The sequence below is a fragment of the Pristiophorus japonicus genome, chromosome 1 (assembly GCF_044704955.1).
Source record: "Pristiophorus japonicus isolate sPriJap1 chromosome 1, sPriJap1.hap1, whole genome shotgun sequence".
Lineage (NCBI taxonomy): Eukaryota > Metazoa > Chordata > Chondrichthyes > Pristiophoridae > Pristiophorus > Pristiophorus japonicus.
In genome coordinates, this window is record NC_091977.1 from 252,925,309 (window position 1) to 252,945,111 (window position 19,803).

At 50.5% G+C, this 19,803-nt stretch overlaps 1 protein-coding gene across 1 annotated transcript in view; it reads left to right on the forward strand.

Annotated features, from left to right (window-relative positions):
- Positions 1 to 914: 914 nt before the first annotated feature.
- frem1a (Fras1 related extracellular matrix 1a) overlaps positions 915 to 19,803 on the forward strand; it is a 352,151-nt gene continuing 333,262 nt past the window's right edge. Inside the window, 1 exon segment of the mRNA XM_070877990.1 lies at positions 915 to 1,149. Within this exon segment, the coding sequence (XP_070734091.1) occupies positions 919 to 1,149 (231 nt within the window). The 5' untranslated portion in view covers positions 915 to 918.

Below are 19,803 nucleotides of genomic sequence, written 5' to 3' on the forward strand. Positions count from 1 at the left end.
TGCGAGTGGAGAATCTTAGCTATGAGGACAGATTGGATAGGCTGGATTTGTTTTTCTTGGAACAGAGGAGGCTAAGGGGAAACCTCATTGAGGTGTATAAAATTATGAGGGGCTTTGATATAATGGATAGAAAGGGCCTATTTCCCTTAGCAGAGAGGTCAACAACCAGGGGATATAAATTTAAAGTAATTGGTAAAAGGTTTAGAGGGAATTTGAGGGGAAATTTGTTCATGCAGAGGGTTGTGGGGGTCTGGAACTCACTGCCTGAAAGGGTGGTACAGGCAGAAACCCTCGCCATGTTTAAAAAGTACTTGGATGTGCACTTGAAATGCCATAACCTACAGGGTTACGGACGCAGAGCTGGAAAGTGGGATTAGGCTGGATAGCCTCTTGTTGGCCGGTACGGACATGATGGGCCGAAATGGCCTCCTTCCATGCTGTAAACTTCTATGATTCTATGATTCTAAGTTAGGTAGGTTTTGCCCCACATGCTTATTTCTCAATGTTAACCCCATTGCCTTGGAGATGCTTTGAGCACAAATCCTCCAGGAAAGAGGGTTGACACTGCATGTTCATATGTTCAGAGTGACATTAGCTGTAACCTGGGACCAGCAGGAGGAACAACAGAAAGCTGTGTATCTGCTTTAGAAACAAATCACAAAAAAATCATTATTTTCTCTATTTTTCAGGGCTGCAGGAACCTGAACTATTCTGACGCACATCAGTTGCTGCTACTCCTGAGTTCTGCTTTAGGGAGGTTGACTCTCCAAGATTGGCCTTAAATCCTGGCGAATACATCTCTTTCCAGAGTAAGCTTTTTGACGCTGGGCTTTGCTTTGATGGGAAGTACATTGAACAGCAGTTTGTGAAAAGCTGAGAAGTTTGAAGGTGTTGTTACGTGAGCCTGACTCAGTTAAAATGAAGCATTACTGGAAACAGTCTGCATTCCTTCTGCATCTGTGCCTTTGGAGATGCATTGCCCCTTCCTTTCTCCAAGTGAATCATGGCATAACAGTTTCCAAGGGGCAGTCTGTGTTTCTTTCGGAGGAGGACCTACAGTTCAACATCCCGAAGGAGAAGGACAGCTGCAAGGTGGAGGTGATCATGAATGAACCAATCACGCAGCGGGTTGGGAAGCTTACCCCTCAGGTGAGATATCAGCGACTGAGCCATCCTTTCTGATGAGGCATCATTGTAGCCATGTGTAAGATGGGGAACTTTGTTAATCAAAGAAGTAAAGAACATAAGAAATAGGAGCAGGTGTAGGCCATTTAGCCCCTCGAGCCTGCTCCACCATGGCTGATTTGATCATGGACTCAGCTCCACTTCCCCACCCGCTCCACATAACCCTTGACTCCCCAATCGTTCACAAATCTGTCTATCTCCGCCTTAAATATATTCACTGACCAAGCCTTCACAGCTCTCTGGAGCAGAGAATTCCACAGATTTACAACCCTCTGAGAAAAAGAAAGTAGAAAGAACACTAAATTTTCATCTCTATAAATTTCTGAATGCAATGGGGAAAGTATGAGCTTATTTGGACAAAAAAATTCAAATCAAAAGTTTGACCTAAGTTGTACTAATGGTAGTGTTACAATCATAGAAAATTGTTGCAAAGGCATAAATTAATCAAACATTTATGCATGCAATTTCCACAGGGGTTCTTCCAATCTCCTGCCATAATTTTGATGAAGATTGGCAGAAGCCCCAGTTCAGCATTGCAGATGGACATTCCCACCGAAGTCACAGCGGGGAGATCAGTGGGCCCACATAGAAATTCTACGGCTTCTATGGCCTTACTGCATTCCAATGTTCACCCTCATTTCTTTTTTGGGGTGCGCTGTCCCTTTAATGGGCTGCACGGCCTATTCAAAATTTTGAGCATGTGCATAATCTCCCATTGAAAAACCAGTGAGCGACTTGCGTGGGACCTCCGGATAGCTGAGCGGGAACGTTGCTGCATTCCTGTCTGTGTTACTTTTGCATAGGTGTTAGTTTATATGGGTAATGGTATTGTGTCTGTAAGCACTCTAGTAATGACTCCACGAGGCAAGGTATTGTACTTGAACTGTGGTGACCTTAGTCCATTTATTACAGCTCCTGAGTGAGGGTACAGTAAGGTGAACTCCCTTTTATACCTGGTTACCTGTCCTGTACAGGTGACCCCTAGGTCTCCACCAGTTGCACCCTCTGGTGGTACATGCATAGTGTATACAGTGTGAAGATACATTCAATGGTCTTATGTAACTGTACATTGAGTACACAGGATATATACTTATGTTATACATACACAACATCACTCCCTTCTAAGTCTTGAGCCACTGGCCTTTGCACTGTGTGCTCTTGCCCTAGACTTGAGTGCCCAAAGCCCTTGCACCTTGTCTATGCTTTGGCTTGGCTCTCTCCCTGTGGACCCCCAAGTCCTTATTGCCACAACATTGGGAAATGGTCAGCAGTGGATGGTTGTGGGTTGAGTGGGTTCTGGGTGTGATTCATGTGTGTCCATGGCGACATACATCTATTTCCCCCCCCACCCCCCCATACATAGACCATGTGTGTGGCTCAACACCTGCATGTGCATACATGTACCGAAGGAAAGAACCAAAAAAAGAATTACATCACTGTTTGGGTTTAGCAGTAGTGGAACAAGTACATTTTACAGGTAAGGTACATATGTGGTATCACAATCTTGCCCCTGGGGTGTAGGTATGGGTGGGTGAGGACGCTAGTTCCACAGTAATTGGACTGTGTCCAGGTTGTCTGATGGCGGCGCTGCGCCCCCTGCCAGCTGGGTGGGCTCGGATCGCTCACGTGGCTGGGTCTCAGGGCCTTTGCAGTTGCCTAGTGTTGGGCAGAGCTACAGGAATGTGTGGCCTCCCTGTCCTCCTTTGAGGGCTGCAGTGTCTCCCTGCTGCTCTTCAGCGGTAGTGGGAGCCTGGTCATCCCAGGTCCCGTTGGGAGGGCTGGAGGGTGCTAGCCTCTTGCTCCCAGTACTGGCCCTGATGGCCAGAGAGGTAGAGTCGATCTGGGGCAGAGTGCCAGTAGTGGTACCATTGCCATCCGCTGATCGCTGGCCCTTCAGTTGGTGTGCTCCCTCTGTGTGTGGCCACGCTCCCTGGGGCATCACATTGGTCCCGGAGGTGCAGGCTACATGATTGGGTAGCCCACTGGACCTGAATGCTTCCGATGGGAGGTTGCCCTTGGTTTTGTCAGCGTACATGTAGAACCTGGCATCACACAACATTTCTTCATTTCCAGTCATAATACATTGGCTCCGACCGCAATCACCCGACTCGACACTGTTAGTTGCCTTTGTATTTGTCAATTACATCTTTTCCATGTGTACTACTGGCATCGCTGTACAAAGTTACATTGACATACTTGCATTTGTCAATTACATCGTTTCCATGTGTATTACCGGCATCACTGTACAAAGAGTGGAACTGTCCCTTTAATGTGATGGGTTGCCGGTCTCCTTTAAGAGGGCCTTGCAATCTTTATCCCAATCCGGTTCGTTGCTCGGCATCACATATTGCTCCATCAACGCTGCCCCTTGTGGTCTGGCCGCCACCATCATTACTTCAGGCGCTTCACCTCATGGTGCGGGCGCCATCTTCTTTCTCTCCACGAGGTAGGCTGCTGTGATCCTTTTCTCCCCAGGTTCTGCCACGGAAACAGAGAAGTTACCTTCTGCACCGATCTTCTTTCTCCGGAGTCCTGCCACTGGAGCCTGGAAGGTAAGGTTGGGTCGTTTGGGCTGGATCATCTCGCCATTGGGTTGAACGATCTGTGTCGTCACCACGCAGTCGAGTGGACGGTTGGATCTTCAGGTGTTGTGCTGGATCCAAATTTGGGGCCACATAGGACGTCGATCGCCGGGGCCTGGAGGTTTTCCCGGCTCCAACAGATTTGGATTTGTTTCATCCATTTTCTTCCAAGCAGCGTTGGACCATCACCAGCGATGATCCACAAAGGTAGCTTGTGCATTGCGCCGCCGTGGTACACCTGGACATCCATGCCACCAACGACTGGGATGGTGTCGTTTGTGCAGGTGAGCAGCTTCACATGGATTGGGAGCATTTTAGGTCGTTCGCTTAGACTGTCCCAGAGTTTCTCAAAGGCCACCTGATTCATCAGCGATTGGCTCGCCCCTGTGTCCACCTACATCGAGACTGGAACACCGTTGATTTCAACTTCCATTTTCAACGGAGAACTCTTGGTGGAGCAGGTAAACACTCCGCACACCTCTTCCTGGGGCTGAGCTGCCTCATGGGCTCTCTCTTCATCGTCGCTGGAGTCCGGATGATCAACCAACTCTTCAGCGACTCGGTGAGTAAAATTTCTTTTGCACTTTCTCTGTAGGTGGCCCTTCATGTTACAGGCTTTGCAAATATAGTCTTTGTAGCGGCACTGGTGGGCCCTATGATTTCCTCCACAGCGCCAGTTGGCCCCATATGGTGGACTCAGGGTTGCGGGACTCGGGGTTCTGCTCTCCCTACACTGAGAGAGACCGCTTGTAGCAGAGTTGCCTCAAAAAGGCGTCAGTCGGTTCACAGTACTTGTTAGGTTAGAGTCCTGGGGGTGAGTCATCTGCTTGGAATCACAGGCCGAGACCATGAATGCCTGGCTCACATTAATTGCCTTCTGCAGGGTGACCGTGGTGTCCGCCGAAAGCAGCCTGTGGAGAAGGCCCTCGTGACCAATTCCAATAATGAAATGTTCCTCAGGACTTCAATGAGGTGGTCGCCAAAATCACACGGTGCAGCCAATCATCTGAGGTCTGCAGCATATTTTGCGATCTCTTGGCCTTCGGGCCGCCGGTGTGTGTAGAACTCTCTTTAGGTTTGAGCTGTTCCTGTATCATCATTATGAGCTCCGCGTACATTTTGGTTGTTGTCTTCTCTGTGGCTAGCAAGTCCCTGACGTGACCATAGATGGTGGGTCCACAACTGCTGAGCAGGATAGCTCTGTGCTTATCAGTCAACGAGGTCGATGTGTCTCGCGCCAGGTCGTTCGCAATAAAGAAGTGTTCGAGCCTTTCCACAAAGGCTTCCCAATCTTCCCCTTTGGTGAATTATTGAAAGGTTTTCGAGTGGAAATTCGTAATCTCATCGCCAGTTATTGTGTCTGTAAGCACTCTAGTAATGATTCCATGAGGCAAGGTATTGTACTTGGACTGTGGTGACTTTAGTCCATTTATTACAGCTCCTGAGTGAGGGTACAGTAAGGTGAGCTCCCTTTTATACCTGGTTACCTGTCGTGTACAGGTGACCCCTAGGTTTCCACCAGTTGCACCCCCTGGTGGTACATGCATAGTGTATACAGTGTGAAGATACATTCAGTGGTATTATGTAACTGTACATTGAGTGTGCAGGGTATATACTTATGTTATACATACACAACAAATGGCTGCCCAAAATAAGCACGCAAAGGAATGTAATACAATTGCATGGTGTTTGTATGGGTATTTCCACTTTTTAGTGACCATTGCTGCATTTTGCGAACACTTGCCATTTTCGATGAATAGCCAACTGATTGCTAGCTTCCAGATTCCAGACAAGAATACAGCGTTCTCTCTGTAAGATCTTTTTGTTTAATATTTACTACTAATTGGATCTATCATGTCCTTGTATACCAGCCTGATTTTTTTGTCATTCCTCATGCCATGTAACCTCTGGCCTCTCAGGATGACCTTGTCCATTTAGTGCCTATTTGTGCCAATTGATGAACAATTTTATGCTGTGGGCCTGATCCCGTTAGTAACTGGACCAAAACTGCTCAAACGCATTTTGCACAGGGCCCTTACAGATGGTAGAGACTTTCATCTCATCCCTCTGAGCTCACTTCAAATCCAGGATCCAGAAGTAAATGGGTTGTGTGCTAACTTCTCTTGTGATATCTATGAATATCTGACACATCTAGGCTTCCTTGAGGCCCCATTGTGGGAGACATGTCTAAGTTCTCTGTTAGCCTAGTGGAAGAGAAGATGCAAAGTTTGCCAGGTAGTCTTTGAATGTTATCTACCTTTGGACTTGTTTTAGATCTTGCAATTATCTGAATCCAATGTCTTGAATGAACTGCAGATAATATAGACAAAGACCATCCATGTGAACCTAAACTCAACCAGTTTCCTGTCTGTTTCTCAGAAAGGATCTGAAGCTTTAACTCTGATAAATTTGCTTCTTAGTGACACTACTAGTCAGTCATGGAGCTCAGTCAAGTACTGAAGATTGGGGAGAGTTAGAATTTCCCACATAGTCTCAGTGGTGGGACAGTCGATATTGCACTTGTGGAATAAGTTGTTTTCACCCTGCTGGCTCGGTAACTGTCCCGTGAACAAATCAAAGGTCTCTTCACTCTCTTAAATACCTGAAGTATTGACACCGCAAAGGAATAACATCCTCTCTTAAGAACATAAGAACAACATAAGAACATTAGAAATAGGAGCAGGAGTAGGCCACCTGGCCTCTCGAGCCTGCTCTGCCATTTAATAAGCTCATGGCTTATCTGATCATAGACTCAGCTCCACTTCCCCGCCTGATTCCCATAACCCTTTATTCCCTTATTGCTTAAAAATCTGTCTATCTCTGCCTTAAATATATTCAATGACCCAGCCTCCACAGCTCTCTGGGGCAGAGAATTCCATAGATTTACAACCCTCTGAGAGAAGAAATTCCTCCTCATCCCAGTTTTAAATGGACGAACCATTATTCTGAGATGATGTCCCCTAGTTTTAGTTTCCCCAGAGTGGAAATATCCTCTCTGCATCTACCTTGTCAAACCCCCTCATTATCTTATAACTTTCAATAAAATCACCTCTCATTCTTATGAACTCCAATGTGTATAGGCCTAACCTATTCAACCTATCCTCATAAGTCAACCCCCTCATCTCCGGAATCAACCTAGTGAACCTTCTCTGAACAGCCTCCAATGCAAGTATATCCTTCCTTAAATACGGAGACCAAAACTGTACGCAGTACTCTAGGTGTGGCGTCACCGATACCCTGTACAGTTGTAGCAGGACTTCTCTGCTTTTGAACTCTATCCCCCTTGCAATAAAGACCAACATTCCATTTGCCTTCCTGATTACTTGCTGTACCTGCATATAACTTTTTGTGTTTCATGCACAAGGACCCCCAGATCCCTCTGTACTGCAGCACTTTGCAATTTTTCTCCATTTAAATTATAATTTGCTTTTCGAAAAGGAGAAGGCTGCTTCTACAGAATTGCAAAATTCTGTTTTTTAATGACATTAGTAACCACAGTAGACCGAGTTTTAGTTATAGGAACTAGGAACAGGAGCTGACCATTCAGCCCCTCGGGCCTGTTCCACCATTCAATTAGATCATGGCTGATCTGTACCATAACTCCATCTATCCGCCTTTGTTCCGTAACCCTTAATACTCCTGCCTGTCAAAAATCTAGGTCCCGCTCCAGCCGTGAAATTCGGGATACCGTCCCTCATAGAAAGTGGAGCGCAATGTCACGCACTCCACTTCCTGTTGGGACAGTTTCCAGGGCGCTACGTGAGCGGGATCAGCAGTGCTACGTGGTTTCTCCATGTACCACTGATGTGTTTCAATGCCTCTCCCCTTCCGTTAAAGTGGCGTGCCGCTGCGAACTCTACAGGTCCTTTGATGGCCTCCACTGGTCAACCAGGACTGCGTGGTGCTGTGATCACAGCCCAGCACTGAAACGGAGTGCCAGGCTGCACGTTGGCGGCCGAGACCATGTAACATTGATGGAGCATGGACCGACCGGTGAGTCGGACGAAGAAAAAAAATGGCGGCATGCAACGCAGTGCACCTCCCCTTTAACTTCCACTCCGGGAGCGGAGGTCGGCCCGGTTCATGACCTGCGGGATGCTGGCCAATTTCTACCATGGAGCAGAAAGAGATCGCCGCGGGGCACAAAGGTGTCACCGTACAAGGTGATGACATCATCACTGGAGGTGCGGCGGCCCGGGACGCTATTAGCACGGCAATGCGTTACTGTGTTCACGTCTCCGCTAAGTCCCGCACAATTTCATAGACGTCTATAGCGCCCTCCCCCGGGAGAAAACATGCTCGTGCCCATTAGCGCCTCCCAGAGGGGCTAACTGGAGGTGCAGAACAGGGCAATTTCAATCCCTTAGTTTTGTCAGCAGACTTGGATATACAGTTCTCTATTCCTTCATCTAACTCATTTATAAAGATAGTGCTAAACTATGCCTGAGAATAGAGCAGTGCAGAAGTGACAGTATAAACTTGATGCTGCTGGGTACCTTAGTAGAGAATCTGGGCCTCACTGTCTGAAAACTTTTGGAAGAATTCTTCAATCACTGTGCTTTGTAGGCACCTTTGCTCTTATTATAATCCTTTTAAACTGGAGAATCTACTTCAAACCAGCAGCATCAAGTTATACTGTCACTTCCGCACTACTCTGGTAGCGGAGAAGTAGCGCTCCAGAAATTGCGGGGCTGAACTTATCGCTACGTTTCTGTGGCTGATCCGTCGATCTTCACAAGGGCAGCTCACACCTTTTTCTATTTCAGGTGTTGAGTTTGCATGACTGAGGGGGATCTCATTAATGTGTTGAAAATTATTAAACGATTTGATAGAGTAGATACAGATAATGTCCTCTGATGGGGGAATCCAGAACAAGGGGGCACAATCTGAAAATTAGAGCCAGGCCAGTCAGGGGTGGATTCAGAAGACACTTTTTAACAGAAAGGCAAGTAGAAATCTGGAACTCGCTCACCAAAAGGCTGGGTCAATTGTAATTCTCAAGACTGAGATTGATAGATTTTTGTTAGGTAAAGGCCTCAAGGGATATGGATCTCAGGCGGGTAAATACAGGCGAGGTACAGTTCAGCCATGATCTAATCTAATTTGACATACATAGCGCTGGATTTTTGGTTTGCTTGCGCCTCAGTTAACACCCTGGAGAGGCAGTAAAATTTTCTAGGCATTATGACGGGCGTCCAGCTTTTACCACCTGGCCGGTAAATTTGGCTCATGGTTTGCGGCAGCACAAAAACTTACCGCCCCACCCTCTAGTTTCACTGAGATCATGACATCAATCGTTGTGCAACGCTCTGCTCACGCCCCGATGCAAAATTCGGCACTAACGCCTATTTAAATACCTGCCCCAGTAAACGTCTGAAAAGCCAGGCGTACCCAGGGTGCAGCAGGCGGTATTGGCAGTGTAGGGAGCAGGATCCTACATCGCAGGTTCTTCTAAATGGAGGAAACTGAGGGCTGGAGTTAATATCGGACACGTTCTGTGCCCGCATTAAGGCACATTTCCGGTGACCGTTGCAATGATACACAAGTGTAAGGGGTTCTGGGGAGTGTTGTGCCTTGGGTGTCTCTTTCTGGGCTTCTGCCCTCACAGCTTATGCCTGGCCTGTGAGGTACCCTGAGTGCTGCAAGAGCACTCCTGGAGAGACTGTGTCCACAGCTTATGAAGGGGGTTTTGAGACTTGTGCGTCCCCACAGCTTATGACTAGCCTGTGAGGCACCTGTGAGTGTCAAACACTCCTAACCCCTTTCTTCACTAGCCTGTGGCACAGAGTTGAGCGTTTTCGAGGCGCTCCTGGCTTCCCTTACACTGTTCTGACACAAGACTCATGATCAGGAGATGTAATACAACAGTACTGAGACGAGACGATTCCAAGAGGAACTTTAAGCTTCCAATTTATTTGACAAGGTGTATCTCAACAAACAGCAATACACCAACAAAACAATCCCCCTAAATCCCACTAAACGGACACAACGAAAATTTTTACACAAGTTTAACAGCAGTGAAATGCCCAACCTCCCACCTTTCTGACCTAACTGAGTTGGGAGTTCTGGGGACCAGAGATTATACTCACCACAGCCTTTACAGTCTTTCCAGGTCAAAATGCGGTTTCGGGGTTCTCTTTTTGCTATCTTCAGGATCTTGAAGTTACTTTTTGGCTGTGATTTTCTTGGAAACTTGGTTGTTGTTGTGTCTTGTTGTTGCTGTGGATCTACCTGAGTTCAGCTCCCAGGGGAAAATCCTTGTGGAAAAGGAAAGGTTCAGTCTCCAGTAGCGAAAGGAGGCTGAACTGATGCTGTCTCGGGATGGTGGTTTGCTTCTTCTGTCTTCGTGTCTTCGGACACTGGTCTTCCTTCTGTGTTGAAAGGCTGACTGCTTGCTGGAACACGAGAATGGAACAACTTGTTGGGGCAGAAACCCCTTCTTAAATCCAGTTATCCAGCCAGACTTTCGTGCTGAAATAAATTCTTCCCATTGGTGGGCTTGTGATTTTTGAAAAATGCAGCAGTGTTGGATTTTGCGGGGTTTTTCCACTGGCCATCCCTGATGTTAACCTAATCAAGGGTTGATTGGGTTGGCAGGGTGTGGGCCTCCTGTAGCCAATGTGTGGGCCCTCCTTTTGGGTTCCCTAGTTTTCTTAAGGCCTGCATTATATCCCTCCGTAGTGTAAACGTGGGGGACAATAGCCCGGTATCAGTGATGAGTCAGTCCCGAGTTTTCGAGCAAGGGCACTCCCATTGGCTTGGAGTCCCTTGCTTCGGGCTGACTCTGTCCCACCATTGGCCCTCTGGTGTCCTCTCCCGTCCAATCACTGCCCTCCCAAGTCCACACCGTCTCGGTTTCAATCCACATCTGGTTCTGTGTTCCTTGTTCCTTCCAGGACACTGGCCTGCTGTATTATTGCAGCACAGACAGATCCCACAGCTCTTTTCCTTCTGGGTAAAATGAGGGGTTTTCATCCTCCCCTACATAATCCCCCATCTGACATAGTCAGACACCACTTGAGTGCGTCAAATTTCATGTGGTGAGAAAACCCCTGGTCTCCCAAATTGCCCAACTTTCCCCAGTTTAACTCTAAACTTGTCCCAGTCCATATACATCGTAATCCTTGTTTAACACAGTGCAGAACACAGAATCCAACAGGTTACAATATTTACAACAGCAATATATACATGTGCCTAAGATTACAGCAGTATTTGACCATTGAGTCTCATTCTGGCTGCCCCAGACATTGTCATTTCAGTCATAACCGCAAAACAAACATACCTGCCCTGTAAACTCTCCAGGGGCCATGTGTGAAAACACGGTAATCCCTTGGAATAACAAACAGCCTGAGTGTTGTGGACAAGCTTTGTTTACATGCCTTGAGTGTTTAGCAACGGCTCTCCTCTCTGTGTTGTAGCCTTAGGACCTGATTTATTTTCCTTTTTCTCCTGAGCTTACAGCTTGTAGCAAGCAGATATGCTACAATCAGGAGTTGGCCGATCACCAAGGCGTGCGATCCCACCCGGATCCATGCAGGTATGTCTGCCCGTATCCCCAAATCCCACCGTTTATACAGATCTGCCACACTGACATCCCTGAAGTCCAGTTCATAGAACTTCCGGAACATCTCCCTCAGCAGAGTCTGGTACAACAGCTCGGTTTCCCGGGGACACCATGTAGGTAGGCGGACTTCTGTCAGATTTAGCACCACTGATGTCACCGCGTAGTGTACCCCCTGATAAAGTAGTTTCTCAGTGGAGACCAACACTAAACCATTCCCCGGCCCCCTGGTTGTTGTCGGGCACCCGTGTTGACGGTGAGCTTGGCCGTGGGTGGGGACTTCCTTTCCTGAACTACTAGTACGGTGGCGTTTATTGGTACCCGGGGATTAGGGGTCACACACGCCACCCCGCTGTGATCCCATTCCACCCCATCCCCGACATCTTGCCACCACCTATAGAAAGCAATGGAGACTCCCTCTGAACACACGTGAGTGGATCCCCACATACACAAATAAATTCCTTGGTCGTACGCCCACCATTTCTCCCAGCACACCGTGACCCCGCCAGATGACCCCATGATGGTTCGGTAGGTATCATTATGCAGACGTTCCCAGTCCGAGTGTCGGTCTCCCATGTCCCTCTTGAGCTTTCTGAGCCACCACCACCATCCCAGAGGTATGTCCCCTTGGCAAGTTAGGCATACCTTCCTGCCTTCTGTCACTCTCACTCTGGAAGTGGCCACAGTGATCTCTGGGCAGGGGATGGAGGCCTCTCCGTAGGTAAAGTCCTTATGGTTGGAGTACTTGGTGGAGTTCGATCCACCCAGGTCATCTCCCCTCCTGGGAGTAGGTGACCCGGCCATCCGCCGCCGGAGTCCCTTCTCCTGTGGTCACTGTCGGCGCTCTGCCCCCGGAGCATCCGAAAACTAGGGAGTCCTCGGTGTCCCCTCGGTGCCTGGTGCAGATCCTTAGCGATACCAGCATCACTAACGTCCAGTAGGGAGGTGTTGACATCTGAAAGGCAAGAAGAACATGGCCTTGCCTTGAGAGACCTCTCCAGGCCCGGCCTGCGCAACATGGTCCAAACACAAAAATGCTGTACCCAACAGTCACTGCCTTACCTAAACACATATGCACACAACACAAAGTAACAAAACAGGAAGGGAAAATATACACACCGCCACCCGTCCCCAGGTGACCAGGCTACATCCTGTCACTGTACAGGCGTCGTCGACCACTCGGCTGACCGTACCCTGGGGACCAGGATGCCGTCCGCTGAGGGGCTCGTATAGTCTGGTGCTGCCCTCCAAGGCCCTCCCGAGCCCCGGATAATTGGTGGGAGACCCTTGCTGGCGCAACAGAGCACCCTTTCTGTTGTCTTTCACCTTCTCGGTCTGGGGTGGGGAGCTAAGTAAACAGGGGACCACGGCGCCCTGGGCCGTGGCACTCTAGCACAGTCGGTGCAGAGTCCCACATTATGGGCTGCAACGCTATCTCCTCCACCTCTTGGGCTAGCCCCAGCTGATCCACCATGGGAGGTTCAGCTTCCCCTCGGACCTTGCTAATGGTAGAGCCTTTCTCCCCACTTCTGTTAGTGGGCTGGGAACCTCTACCCAGTGGTGGGATAGCCTTACTGGAGCAGTGAACCATCCCCGGCTGTCGAGCTTTGGGGCCCGCTGCCTCCCCCGGAGCCTCCACATCCACCGGGGCCTATTCTTCCTCCTGGTTCCCTTCCCGTGCTCGTCCCCTCTGTTTGTTACCCCTTTTGAGGTCAAACAACTTACACTGGTTAATGTGATATCACTTCACTCGGCGAGGCAATTGAACCGCATAGACCATAGGGCTAGCCTTGTCGACTGTGCTTATGGTCCCATATACAGTGGTTCAAATACCCCGACCCGGGCGAAGCTTCTCACCATCACCTGGTCGCCCACCTCCCAATCATGGTGACTGCGGGGTGCCAGCAGCAGCCGATTGGCACGGTGCTGTTTGCCCATGTTGTTGGCCGCCTGCCAGTGAATCTGTTGAAGCTGTTCGAACAGATTCCTGACGAAGCGGTCCCGGTTCACCTCTTGAAGCTGCCCTTCGGTGAGGACTGGGGTTCTCATGATCCGGCCCATTATCAGCTCATGGGGTGAGTACCCTGTGCTCTTTGACTGACTGGCCCCGGATTCCCATGAGGACCAACGGTAAGACCTTAACCCACTTGTTCAGTGAGTCTCCTGTCTCTTTTCATAGCCTTTCCTATATGGTCCGGTTCAGGCGTTCTACGGGGCCTGAGGACTGAGGGTTGTGGGCGACATGCCATTTGGCTCTTATCCCCAGCACCTTTAGTGTGGCCTGCATCACCTGGCCGATGAAGTGGCTTCCCCAGTCGGACTCCACGATTTGAGGTAGACCCCACCGAGAGAACACCTCCCTCACCAGGATTTTTGCAATCCCCACTGCGGTAGCTGTTCAGCAAGGGAAGGCTTCCACCCACTTGTAAAACACATCCATCAGGACGAGGCAGTATTTATAACCTCCCTGGGCAGCCGGTAGGGGTCCGATGTAGTCGATCTGGATCGACTGCCATGGTCCCTCTACCCGCCTGACGTGTCCCATGGACACCTTCCTTTTCTGGGGGTCCAGGTTGTTTGCAGCGCAAACCAGACAGCCTGCACAGAAGTCGCGGACATCTTCCTGGAGGCCTGGCCACCACCCTGCCTTTTCTACCCGTTGCCAGGTAGACTCCGGCCCGGGATGTCCCACACCTGGACCCTCATGGGCCAGCTAAAGGAATTCCCTCCGGTGTTGTGGCGCCACTACCCATTTGTCCCCTTTAAACAACATGCCTTCCCGCACAGCAATATCTGCAGCACTGTACGGGTCCTCCGCCTTTTCCCCCTTTTTGATAGCAGCCAAGGCAGCCTTCAGGATCGGATCCTGCATCTGGACTACTTTAAGGTCCGGGGCCACCGCCACCCCTACGCTCCCTTGTGTCCCTGGCTTGCTTCTTGCTGCTGCTATCCTGCCTGCCTTGTATGGGTCGCATAGGTGACCTGTATGAACACCTTCCTTTGCCAGCAGGTCTGCCTGCTGGTTACCTTCCCCCCGTGGCTCAGTTTTGGAGTGGGCCTTCACCTTATGGATATACACATCCCCGGTTTCTCCCACTGTAGCCATGATCTTTTCTTGCAGGTGTTTGGTCACAAGTGGCTTCCCATCTGCAGAGGTGTACCCCCGGCGTGACCAGATCGCCCGATATTCTGTACATGAATTACAAGTGAACATGCTGTCCGAGCAAGTCATGTATGGGGTAGGGAATTCCTCGGAGTGTGTGACCACATACATCACTGCTGAGAGTTCCGCCTGCTGGGCGCTCAGGGTGCATGGGAGTTTAAGGGCCAAGGCAATCCCTGCCTTGGGATCCCAAACTCCGCAGCCCGTGAGTCTTGTACCCGCGGACACTGAACTGGAGCCATCAACGTAGATCTCGCGGCCTGTGGGGTGTATCCCTGCCCGAAATCCAAAGTTGATGTCCCATACCCACTCCATAGAGTATCTATGTGGCTGCCCTGGATAGATTAGACGCTGCGAGCCTGGGCTCGCAGAGGCCCTTGACTTTTAATGCAGTTTGGGAGAGGAGGGGGGTCCAGCGAGTGATCCTAGCACTGCTCACTGTCCCGTCCTTAATCCTCCCGCCCAACAGCATCTGCGTCGGGGTATGATGGGATGAGGAGTGTAATGGGGGATACTCCGGTAAAGATCTGAGCTCTCTTTACTGCCCAGTGAGTGGCAAGCAAGTGCCTCTCACAACTGTAGTATCCCTTTTCTACCTCCGTGAGGACCCTGGAGGAGTACACCACCGGTCTCAGTTGGCCGTTTCGCTCCTGGAGCAACACTGCGCTTAAGCTGTCGCCACTGGCTGCACCTCCAGGAAGAATTCCTCCCCCCCATCAATTGCCCCTGGGGCCGGTGCTACCTGCAGGTCTCTCTTCAGATGGACAAATGCTGCCTCACAGCCCTCGTCCCATTCCCACTCGACCCCCTTGTGTAGGAGTCTGAGCAGAGGGGCGGCAGTGGCTGCATAGTCTTCGATGAAGTCCCTACAGTAGCCAGTGATTCCCAGGAAAGACCTTACCCCCGACACATTCGTAGGGGCAGGGAGTTCCTGCACTGCCTTTCTTCTAGCCACATCAATGGCCCTTTCTCCTACCCTTATCTTCAGGCGCAGGAATTTTACTTCCCCTAGTTATGAAAGCCCTGTGGGAGGCAGCTCCATGTATACTGCTGTTCCCAGAAGGTGAAGGCAAACTTGTACTGGTCTTCCCTCCATACAGGGATAGACCAGAACCCGTTGGATATGTCCAACACTGTGAACGTGGTTGCGGATGCAGGGATTTCCCCCATCAGATCTGCAACCGCCGCTACCGTGGGAGCACAAGCTGGGATGTTTTTATTGAGCACCCTATAATCCACCGTAGCCCTCCAAAAATTGTCCGGTTTCCTAACCGGCCAAAGTGGGGAGTTGACATGGCTGGCTATGGGTCGCAAAACACCCTGCTCGACAAGCGAGCTTAAAGCTGTCTCCAAGTCTGCTTCTGCCTCTCGGGGAAAGCTATACTGCTTTTGCGGGCGGGACATGGGATCCCCATCTATTCTAACCTCCACTCCTGTGACTCTCCCACAATCGTGTTTATGGGTGTCAAATGCTGCAAGATTTGCTTGCACATAGGCCCGGTACTCTGCCGGGGTGTTACCGACCAGAACCTCCAGGTCGTAACCCCCTTTTGGCTTCACGGTACACAGAGTCCCTTTTCCCTGTTTCTTATCAATAACCATGACTTCTCCCTCTGCTCCCGTGTCCACTGTGCCCCATAGACAGTGATTCCTCAAGTCTACTAGGATCTGGCCAGCGATGATGAAATCAGCCCCCAAGATCCCTTTTCCCACCTGCTCCCAGTTCATCAGGACGCACTTCCATTGTGTTTGGAGTGCACCTAAATGAACTGCGAGCGGGACTGAGAAAAACCTAGCCTTCTCATTTCCTGTGAACCCAACTCGTTGATACGGCACGCCATTTGATAGAGGTGAGGTTGCAGGGTCCTTCGACTGGACTATGGCGCTGGAAGCACCGATATCCAGAAGGTAAGTACCCAGTACACCCTCAACCTCCATCTTGACCCAGGGTCATTCCCAGGAGTCGTATTCTAGTGGGCACAGGTATGCAGGCTGGGTCTGGGCTAGTCACGGCCTCGGTACTGGCAGGGTTACTGGTGCTTCCCTGCCTGTTGCCGTGGTTACCGTCCCAGTCCCCTCCAGCGCTGTCCTCACTGCAGCTACTATCTCGTCAAGGGATGGTGAGGAGCTCCCTCCACTTCCCCCACTCTGGGCGGCTCCTGAAGTACTTCTCCCCCCATATCTCTTTACTGGGCTCCTGCAATCCCTTTTAAAATGCCCAGCTTTCCTGCACCCGTAGAACACTCCCTCCTTATCAGACGAGCGGCCACCCTCCTGGTACCATTCCCTTTTGGGAATCGAGTTGGGTTTTACTTCATTTACCCGACCTTTGGAGGTTTTCTCCTCCTCCCCTCCTCCATTCCATTGGACCAGTGCCAGTTGCCTGACCACTGCTTCCTCGGTGAGGTTGGGGTCCCGGGAATCGAACCACAGTTCTGCCCTGGCCTTGAGCTGGGGCAAGCAGTTCGCCACCAGCATCCTCAGTCAGCGGCCGGTCTGCACTGTGGAAAGATTCGCCCGGTCGAGGAGCTCCCCACAGACTGCGTGGTATACCACCCACAGCCTGTCCTGCCCGTTCGAAAGGACTGCCGTCATCGAAGCCCATAGCCTCAAGGACGGCCCTCTGGACCTCAGCAAATGTGCGTTGCCCCCTCCAGCATTCTGCCGGTAGGGCCTGGTACAATTTGCTGTTCAGAGAGAAGAGCAGCAGATTGGCTGTCTCTTCCTTGTCGCACCCATTAATTTCCCCTGCCTGCACCACCTCCATGAAGTGGATAGACGGGTCCCCGGTGCGAGTGAGTTTGGCCAAATGGGCCACAATGGCCCTGAGTGATTGAACTCCATGGGGAATAATAAAGTCACTCTCCAGCGCTCCCTGACCTTGGCCACCTCCCTGTGGAGGACCGTACTTGCGCTGCCTGACCGGGCACATCTGCCCCGGTTCAGGATCTTTCTGCGCTGGTCCCTCTACCTCCGGCTGTCCCACCATACCCGGTGCAGCAGACAGTGCCTGGTCGCCTGATCCAGCCTTTAACTGACCCTCGGCTGGAGCCTCACATCCCTGCTGCCAAACGGGACACATTGGTCCTGCCCCCAGCCCTGGGTATGCTACTACCTGCACGCCCCGCTCCTCCTGGTACCCCACCGGACAAACCACCGGTGCCTCAGGAGGTGGTCGGGCGTCTTTGGATTCTCCTCTACCCCACAATACTCTCCTTTGTCCCCTGTGGACCCTCCAGGTCCCATCAGGGCGACCATCCTCTTTGCCTGGGATAGAGCGTGGGTGAGAGTTTTAATCCTCTCCTGGCAGGGACCGTGATCTGCCTTTTGAAACTCACTGCTACTGGCCACCTTATAAGCTGCCTGTACGCCTTTTAATTTATTCTCCAGTTCCCTAATTTTCTGGGCGAACAGAGATTCCGTTCCCGAAGGGACCCCTCACTACCCTTGGCCTCAGTGACCTGACACTGAAGATAGTCCCGGCTATTTCGGAAGGTCTCCTCCAACTGCCTCTTCCTTTGCTGCTCCTCAGCTAATTCGGCCAGCAGGTTGTCCCCAACAGCAGAGAGCTCCTCTGATTTCTGAAGACTCTGTTCCAAGTCCTTCACCCGCTGGTCGAGCTTTCGGACTTGGCGGGTGAAGCAGATAAGCCAGATGGCCTTTTCCACCCTGCGGTTGTGGTCCTTCCCTGCTGTCCACTGAGTAGCAGCATCCACTGGGCAATCTGCCCGTGTGAGGGCTTGCACCCAAGGATTGGTGAGGTTCACCTTGCCAAGAATGTATGAGGAAATTCTCTCCTCCATTTTAGATTCCTCTATTATCACCTAATTTGTTATATTAACATCTCCTGTTTGCTTGTGTCCTGCCGCAGTTGTGTAAGGGGTTCTGGGGAGTGTTGTGCCTTGGGTGTCTCTCTCTGGGCTTCTGCCCTCACAGCTTATGCCTGACCTGTGAGATACCCTGAGTGCTGCAAGAGCACTCCTGGAGAGACTGTGTCCACAGCTTATGAAGGGGGTTTTGAGACTCGTGCGTCCCCACAGCTTATGACTAGCCTGTGAGGCACCGGTGAGTGTCAAACACTCCTAACCCCTTCAATAGCCTGTGGCACACAGTTGAGCATTTTCGAGGTGCTCCTGGCTTCCCTTACACTGTTCTGACCCAAGACTCACGATCAGGTGATGTAATACAACAGAACCGAGATGAGGCGATTCCAAGAGGAACTTTAAGCTTCCAATTTATTTGACAAGGTGTATCTCAACAAACAGCAATATACCAACAAAACAATCCCCCTAAAACCCACTAAACGGACACAACAAAAAATTTTACACAAGTTTAACAGCAGTGCAATGCCCAACCTCCCACCTTTCTGACCTAACTGAGTTGGGAGTTCTGGGGACCAGAGATTATACTCACCACAGCCTTTACAGTCTTTCCAGGTCAAAACGCGGTTTCGGGGCTCTCTTTTTGCTATCTTCGGGATCTTGAAGTTACTTTTTCGGTTTTGATTTTCTTGGAAACTTGGTTGTTGTTGCGTCTTGTTGTTGCTGTGGATCTACCTGAGTCCAGCTCCCAGGGGAAAATCCTTGTGGAAAAGGAAAGATTCAGTCTCCAGTCGTGAAAGGAGGCTGAACTGATGCCGCCTCGGGATGGTGGTTTGCTTCTTCTGTCTTCGGTATCTTCGGACACTGGTCTTCCTTCTGTGACGAAAGGCTGACTGCTTGCTGGAACATGAGAACGGAACAACTTGTTGGGGCAGAAACCCCTTCTTATATCCAGTTATCCAGCCAGACTTTCGTGCTGAAATAAATCCTTCCCACTAGTGGGCTTGTGATTTTTGAAAAATGCAGCAGTGTTGGATTTCGCAGGATTTTCCACTGGCCATCCCTGATGTTAACCTAATCAAGGGTTGAGTAGGTGTTAATTGGGTTGGCAGGGTGTGGGCCTCCTGTAGCCATTGTGTAGGCCCTCATTTTGGGTTCCCTAGTTTTCTTAAGGCCTGCATAATATCCCTCCATAGTGTAAACGGGGGGGAGACAATAGCCCGGTATCGGTGATGAGTCAGTCCCGAGTTTTCGAGCAAGGGCACTCCCATTGGCTTGGAGTCTCTTGCTTCGGGCTGACTCTGTCCCACCATTGGCCCGCTGGTGTCCTCCCCCATCCAATCACTCCCAAGGCCACACCGTCTCGGTTTCAATCCACATCTGGTTCTGGGTTCCCTGTTCCTTCCAGGACACTGGCCTGCTGTATTATTGCAGCACAGACAGATCCCACAGCTCTTTTCCTTCTGGGTAAAATGAGGGGTTTTCGTCCTC